Source organism: Schistocerca gregaria, chromosome 1, assembly GCF_023897955.1.
Source record: "Schistocerca gregaria isolate iqSchGreg1 chromosome 1, iqSchGreg1.2, whole genome shotgun sequence".
NCBI lineage: Eukaryota > Metazoa > Arthropoda > Insecta > Orthoptera > Acrididae > Schistocerca > Schistocerca gregaria.
In genome coordinates this window covers 395,676,946-395,685,514 of record NC_064920.1, presented here as the reverse complement: position 1 = coordinate 395,685,514, position 8,569 = coordinate 395,676,946, and the positions used below count along the sequence as shown (strand labels likewise).

Here is an 8,569-nt window from a genome sequence, read left to right as displayed (position 1 = left end):
TGTAATATGTTACATTTTGCATGACAATATCTCTTGACTCCTTACGTAAGCTCTCGCACGGAACAGTTTCTTCAAGACGGCGTTCAGAAAGAACATTTCCTGAAAACGCACAAGAAACGTAAAAGTTCATCGGCCGAAGAAAATCGTTTCCGGGGCGCCAAACTGCTCAAAGCGGTCTGCGCATGCGCGGCCGTCGGCAGGAAAGGCAGCTGCCGACATCTTCCGAGGGCGAAGCGTAGCTGGCGTCACGTGACCAAGGACCGCGCGGCAAGACGCGGCGCCGGCCGGCGCCCGAGCGGGCACGACTGCAGCCGACGGCGGCCGAGCGGGGCCGGAGGGAAAAAGAAACGCGGCGGGCGCGCCGACGGCGAGGGCCGGGTTCGCTCCCGAGGGCATCACATCGATCCCGCCGCTCCGTGGCCGGGGGCTGCTCGGGACACACGGGCACGGTGGCGGGGTGGCGTCTTGCTGCATGCTTGCACTTCCTTCCGCCGCTACTCGCTATCACATGGGAGCAGTCAGTACAGTTGCGTTTCCGTCCTCAGTCTCTACTCCTGCAGACTGTAATCCAAATGATTCCATTGATAGACGACGTTCATATGTTTCATCTAGGGACCTTCTTTTGGGTACACAAAAAATCCGCCCTCTTCAGGTAACTGGGCCAAATTTGGTACGGAGAAGATATATTTTCTGGCACTAAATGGGATGACGATTCAAGGTTTTCTTCGGCGGTATTTAGGCATATTGATCTTGAGATTAAAGCCACTCTCGTATCTGTGTTTGCTTTAAAACAAATATGAGCTTTACTGTGCCTCCTATAAGTGAGAAAAAGGAGAAAACTGCGTTTGTCTAAAATATATGATAAGTAACTTAGATGCTTTCGGGAAGTAATTGCGAGAAATGATACTGGTATCGGATCTTAAGATCGTTGGTAGGGGCATCTAGAAACGGTGATGACGTCATCGTCTACAGACGGTACAGGAATAATGGAATCTTTTCATTTTTTTCTTTTTGTTTTTTCTTTTTAATTTTCGGGACGTGCTCATATAGCCATCTCAACTGGCAAATGTCAGCTACGACGATCGGGACGTGACGACAACTGACACCCAGTCCCCGGGCGGAGATAATCTCCGAGCCGGCCGGGATCGAACCTGGGCCCTTTCTATTAGCAATCCGCCGTGCTGACCGCTTAGCTACCACGACGGACTAAATAAAATGTTCAACATCGGAAAATACGGCTGCGTGTCTTTTGTTACACATATAGAGAAGCAAATTTTAGCCATCACTTCCGCTAGTAGTCTTATAAAGCTTCAGTCAACAGATTTGTAAGGAAAAAGGAGAACAATCGAAATGAGGGACGACTTAAGAGGTACCGATAGAGAAAAATTGTTTCTTGTTGTTAGTCTAGTTCTTTTCATTTAATCAAAAAGAAAGACACAAAATGGCAGAATTCCTTTAGAAATGGATCTTAGTGCGATTGAATGACTTCCTATCGAAGTATTATCACGTAGGTACCTTTCTTCCTCAGTAACAGGCGCCAAGGAAGTGTTCGAAGGAACCTGACTGATAGCTGTTACCGGCATCATCAGGTACACACATTACAGGAGGAATAACAGTTAAAGTTAAGCTTACAGATAGAAAAACCGTTAAACTACTAGTGCACACTGATAAAAAATCGTAGAACCGCTTACTTAGGTGGTAAAGTAGCTATATGCGAGCGCATCTTGAAGCATTATCGGCAACGACGCCGAGTTGCGCGAAGCCGCCGCTGCGAGGCGCCACCTCCTAGGAGCGGTCTGCGCTCCGCAGAGGCTCGGCCGGCGTATGAATGCAGCTGCGGACTCGACTTTTAGCTATAATTCCGCACCGTCAAAGCTCGTGTACCCACGCTACAATGTCATATTATTTCTAAACGACTAAGCGATAAACTAGAACGGTCAAGTTGAGTCGTTTGCGCACGAGTAAACCTTGCTCCGTGCTCTGGTAGTAGTTCAGGTAATTGTTGCATCAATAAGGCTCAGGTATTAATACTCCAGAAAATTACAGTGAGCATATATACTGTTGATTATATTACATATGTAGAAGTAAACAAACTCGAGATTTACGCCGTATCAAAACCACAAGCTGGAAGCACGTACAGAGATAAGCTTCTCACACCAAGAGTATTAATGAAAGGAAAATTGTATCGACAGGAAGCTGAACAAGCGGAACAGAATTTGACTTAGTATTCTCAGAACGGCAAATGCAAGAAACGATGAAAAGCTGGTACAGGAAAATATTTGTCCCGACTATCAAAGTAAACACTTAAGAAAATTTCAGCACAGACTTTCGTTCTCATTAGTTTCCGTCTACTGGGCTACTCTTATTAATAGTCCTCAGTGGTACATTGTTGAGCACAGTCATTATCAAAACAAATAGGATATTATAAAACCCCAGGTATTATAAAACCCCAGGTAAGATAAGACGGCGAAGAAAATGGGATAGGGCTCTCGATTTGCGCTTAACATTGGAGGGGAGTCTTGAGACGGATGGCAAAGGGTAGCTGCCATCCCCCCCCCCCCCTTTCCTCATTCCTCCCGGAAAAAAATATATTCACAATCCGAACTCGTACCCTGTCCCGACCGCAGAGACGAATGAATTATCAGTTTTTAAGAAAGACAGAACATGTAAGAGATACTGACTAATATCACGTGCACCCAGAACCATTTGTGGTGAAAACTCAAAAATATTTCGCAATCAGTTCCCAACCGCATCCCCACCACATCCCCAACACTCAGGAGTTACCTTAAAATGCTCTTGGCTACGGTATATCACTTAAGTTACTCACCGACTGAAGCAGCTGCAAATGGATTTTTGTCGACAGCGGAAATATTTTTCCAGCGTGAACTAAATAATAATAATGGCGTGTGACGAGGGCCTCCCGTAGGGTAGACCGCTCGAACTGTCAGCATTGCATTCATTCGTTTCGGTGTAAGACGCTCTTTCACTCCACTCGGACGCTAAGAAAGCGCGAACGACGAGCGTAGTTCCGCCACCCGCCGCGCCCTGGCGCCACCTGCCAGGTCTCGCCTCGCCGGCGGACGCGCTCGCACTGCGCGCGGTTCGGCCTCCCCCCGCGGCGCGGCGCCACCGGCCGGCCGCGGTGCCGCGAGGTCCGGGAGCGCGCGTGCGCGGGGGCGCCGGTCCGGCGTCGCGACGCCCCACCCCCGGCGTCGTGGCGGCCACCACGCGCCAGCTCAGTCCTGCTGCTCAGGGGGGCGTCACACAACACTGCGACGGCGACGGCAGCGGCACAGCCACACCGCGCCCGCGCCCGCGCCGCGATCCGAGGAGCTCAGCCTGGCCGGACCGCGTGGCGGCCCCGCCAGCGCCCCTTCCCACGGGCGCCGACCACCTGCTAAGAAGCGCGACGCCGCCACCACGCTCTCCGTCGACGATTTGCGACGCCGACGCCGACGACGCCCTGCGCTGTCGGCGGACGTCGTTCTCGCCGATTGTTGTCGCCCGGCGCGGGTGTTTTGTTGTGATTGTGGTGTGTACTCTAACGGTTCTCGACACAGCGGACTTGCTCTCTGGGTAAGTCAGTGCATGGACTGCGCCACGTATTTGTGTTCTCCGCTTTCAGTGCATGCGAGCCGTAGTACCTTCATCTGCTGTCCGAGAGTGCTTCGCGTGTTTTTTTCTGTCCGTCGGTGATACAATCACCTTCACCGAGCAGCTAACATACTCGCACAAAATTTCTGAAATGACAACATTCGTCTCTTCCGGTTGCAATTATTAGTTACTTTCCAGTAGTGCAAAATTTAGGTTTCTATTCCATTTTCAAGGGTAGACGATGTGCATCAGTTCCGGCCACGAAGCTGTCCACCCACCGGGCCATGTTTGTTACTTCCTGGAAGGCTCGGTGGCTCTGCTCGGGCATGTGTCAACTACCGCTTGAAAATTGCTTAGTAGCCGAAATTCGCCAATAACAGAAAAAATTAATGATTATAGTCGGAGGAGAAAAATGCTATTTCACATATCGTCAGGACATTCAACGTCTCGAAATAAATATGAAGCTCAGGATAAGCGAACGTAATAACTCGCCGTATCTTCGAGTTTCACATTATACAGCTGAGGTACGTTGTGTATCTTAACGTGTGGTTGGAGGTACAATTTACAGCAACAAGAAGGATTGACGATCAATTCTTGTGAGCAATATTTCGACGAGTAAGCTAGGCGTCTCCTTCAGTTGTGGCGAACACATCTAAGGGAAGAATCTAGAGTTCCCCTGTGATTTTGATAAAGGACTTTCTTGTTTCCAGCCAGGTGATAATGTTGAGATGCCGCGATGTTTCGACGAGTGTCACAGTATTTATCTTCTGGTGCCAGAGGATGATGAGTGCGACACTCACTGAAACATCACGGAATCTCTGCACTGTCAGTCGGCTGAGGAATTCTGAGACAATTTCTTAGAGTACCTGAAGGAGCCGACCGTGTTACGAGTCGAAATGTTTGACGTAAATCGGGATCGTCAGTGCGGCAGAACGTTGGAAAATATACCTTTTGCCACTCACGCTGCAAAAATCATTTACGGATGCTCGAAGTGTCTTGGATGAATATGGACGAATACTGCACTGGTCAGAGGGTGGAAGGTATGATAAAACCACAGAGCTTCTTTCCCGCCAACCGAGAACTTGGCTGAGACATCTCGTCTGACAGGGCGCCGGCGAGTAGTATTGCGTAATTAGGTGTGGTTGATCGGAAGGGATTCGGGCGGTGGAATAGACAACGACGCTTTGCTCGAAATATACAGCCCGTTCTAGAAATTTTGGTAAGGTTGCGCCTCAAGCACAGTACCGTTGAGTCAGTTCATGTTTTGAAGAGCAACCCCGTGCATCCCATTTACTGCTCATTCCTTTTAGTTACTTATTCGCGGCATATAATCTGGATCACAGGAGGCACCATGTGAGAGAAATGAGTTTCATACAAATAGAATTCCATGAAAAATCTTCCACCCGCTGCGTGACGCTACACGTAGCATTGCCGCATAGTAGTGTTATAAGCGTTCCTGTGAATGACCAAATCAGACGGGAAAGTTATTTTCTTCTTTTTTTTCGGTTGGTGCCACGGAGGTAAACTCGCAGACTAAGGTGGCCGACCCTGTGACCCACGTGGCACTGCACTTGATTCGCAGAGTTCTAAGTCAATGGAACCTACTAGCCTTACTTAAGATACGACTCGTCCTACAGTGTTTATTCCTATCTACGAATTTTAGAACGGGAGCTTCAGACCACTATGCCGAGACCATAGAAATATTATTTTCATATCATCTTCATCCTTTCACCCGTATAGTCACTCATCCGTCACGACTCGCCAATTTCAACGCTAGTTTCTGATTTCCTTCTACGTGACACAGACTCCTTACAAACTATTTCATTAATATTTGGCCGTCTTTTTCCATCGTTGACATTCTAAAACGACAAGTTTCATTTTGTAACACTGTTTTAGTAACTGGTCTCAAAAATCAACTCCTGCGCTAGCTCATTTTATTTTCATTCTTTCCTTGCAATTTTTCATTCTTATTTGTCGGCAAAGTTTTTTTACTGTTACTTCCAAATTCAGTAATACGTCATTATAGCTTCATATTAATTTTCTCAATCACATTAATTTTAATGTAGTTCTCATCAAAAAATAATTCTGACAACTCCATTTATGTTCAAATGTGTGTGAAATCCTATGGGACTTAACTGCTAAGGTAATCAGTCCCTAAGCCTACACACTACGCAACCTAAATTATCCTAAGGACAACCACACACACCCATGCCCGAGGGAGGACTCGAACCTCCGCCGGGACCAGCCGCACAATCCATGACTGCAGCGCCTCAGACCGCTCGGCTAATCCCGCGCGGCCAAGTCCGTTTATGAAATATGATCCCTGACGGACTGTTACCGACAGAAGGTCTTGTTTTCACTTCATTATTAACTCGAAATTCAGTCGCATTCCCTTAAAAGTTACCTCTTTGCTTAACACCGAACTCGTCTTGAGCGTTAGTGAAATACTATCACAAAAGAATTCTGGTGAATGGGTTAACGGAACATAACACATTTTACCAACAGACAGCTTAACTGGCGAGACCAATAATATGCAAGTTTAATACCAAACTGGAAAGGAAAATCAAGGGCGCAAGTTCTGGCGCGTTGTGGTTCTTTTAGCTGTTGTCACTTCGTTATCGGGTAACTCCCGAAGTAGCAGCTTCGGTTAAAAATATTGAACGCGGATTAACTGTACACCCTTCGATTGCGCTAGAATGATTCGTAGGAAAAAAATAGAAATGGACTAATCGAGCGACGGAAGTACCGAAGTGTTGATACAAGCTCGTTACGATCAGTTGAACGAAAACTAGCGGTAACTAAAGGTTTCTAAGAAACGATAAAGAATAGGCAATGGATTCTGTACTACTTTATCAAAAAGAGACGTCAAATGTTAGCCATACGCCAGGCGCCGAAATAGGGACGTTTCATCTGTCTTATGGTAACGGTGTAACTTTTTATTGGTGTGGAGCAAAACTGTAGACGACAGGCGTAGATCTCAGAAACGCAAGATACGTTTTGTCTTACTTAAAAGTTCAGCGTATAGTGTAAAACAGTCGCTATGAAATGACTGTGTGTTGTTTTGTATAGTGAATGAGAGGAAAGCAATTGCTATGTCGAGACAGATGCGGTCGGCAAAATGCGACCCGGTAGATGTGCGCCTCGTAGATAGGCACGCCCGCGGAACAGAACACCTGCGGCTCCGACGCCCGAGAGCGCGCGCGCTGCGTTGCCGGCGACGGCGGCGGTCGTAGCCGGGATCCGTCACGCGCGCCTCCCGGACGTTTCGGGTAGGCGGAGAACTCCCGCGTCGCTTCTAGCTCCCCCAAACAATCCTCTGTCAATACGAGACTTGTCCATGTGCCTCTAAAGGTTCTGCACGAACATTTCGAATAAACCGATTCCGAATTTTTACGGACTTTATACTTGCTCGTCTTGGTTGTTAGCAGTCATCCCCGACCGTAACTTTTAGGAATGATTCATCTGAGGTGACAGAGCGATTATCATCAGTCGACAGATGTGTTAGTATGGAGCTGGGATGTTTGTGCCGTCGCCGACGTATTTCTAACGTTTTTGAATTTTTGCATGTTATCTTGCTAATTTTGCGTACTATTCTTCCACCCAGTGTGCTTCGAAAGATATCACGGGTGTAGTTTGAGAATCACTAGAGGGCGTGAACCGGTGCTGTCTGTCATGACACGTAGTGGACTTGGAATGTGCGCCGGGATGGCAGTAACGTACGTACTGTACTTACATTGTGCAGTAGTAGTGGCAAGAAGTAGCAGCGCAAAATACGAGCATCCTCTCCAACACAATACCGAACACTCAATACCCGATTATGCCGTCACAAGTCAGTCAGGGGAGGCATCGGCTGCGGGAGGAGGGAGCGCCGATATTTATTTGCGACGCCGCGTAATAGAAAAATTAATGTGTTCGGTCGCGTGCGATTGTGCGATCGGGAGAGAGAGAGAGAAGGGAAAAAATCAGTGGTGGGGATGGAGAGGGGATTTGTATCGAAGGTGACAGATCCGTGTGTGATTGTAGGTTCATCGATTCGAGAATTGTATGTATTGGTGTGAAATTATATGTAGTGACGAAGACAAGTGAGGAGTCTGGTGGTGTGCCGAAGAGGAGGGGGGTTGAGGTGAGACTTTTCCTATCGTTGTTGTTGTGTGGTTTTTCTTTTCTTTTCTTTTTAGGTTGTTTTTTTTTATCCCCTGCTGCCAGTCAGACATTGGCGGGGAAAGTTTATATTTTCGGAGGAGCAGAGTGGCAAGGAGAAGAAGAGGGCGAATCCTTGCGGTGGAGGACAGCGGAGGGGTGGAGCGAGGGCGGCGCGGGGAGAGGGGAGAGAGGGGGAGAGCAGGAGAGACAGATTCCCGGCGGAGGGAAGGGTGGGGAGGGGGGAGGGGAAGAGACGCGGCCGGCGCTCCCTTAGCACGTTTTTTCCCCTCCCGCGCTCCCCCCACCAGGCGGCGTACCCGTGGGAAGCGAAGGCGGAGCAGGATTGGAGGAATGCCGCCGAGCTTACGAGGCTCGGGGGAGCGTAAAAAAGAGAGAGACGGCGCGAGGCGGCGGCGAAAGAGCGAGCGAGAGGGGCGCGGCGAGGACGCGTGTGCGGACACAGACTCAGGGCAGGGAAGGGGCCGAGCCGGCGCGGCCGCACGGCGCAGGTCCTCGGCCGAGGGAGAGAGGGAGCGCGCGCTCGGACGGGGCCGCTAGTCTTGCACTTGCAAGTAGTGGAGCCGCCGGCCAAGGACGCAGCAGCGGCGCGCCGCCGCGTCAGTCCCGCGTGCGACACTGGCCGGAGCGGACGCAGGCGTGGTGGACGCGGGCCCGGGCGCTGCCGACCTGCCATGAGTCCCGCACGACGACGCCGCTGCCCGCCGCCGGCAGCCCGCCGCTGGCCCAGCTCCGTGCGCTGCTGATACGCCGCCTGCTCTTCCCTCCACTGCTCGCCTCCTCCGCGTCGCTACAAATGCCGTGTGGGACATAG

General features: G+C 49.7%; 1 protein-coding gene across 1 annotated transcript; it reads left to right on the top strand.

Moving 5' to 3' along the window:
* Positions 1-1,350: 1,350 nt before the first annotated feature.
* Positions 1,351-8,569, top strand: LOC126349639 (translation initiation factor IF-2-like). Its single transcript, XM_050002451.1, has 3 exons — positions 1,351-1,369; positions 2,976-3,404; positions 8,046-8,569. The coding sequence occupies exons 1-3, from the start codon at positions 1,351-1,353 to the stop codon at positions 8,567-8,569; spliced, it is 972 nt and encodes a 323-aa protein (XP_049858408.1).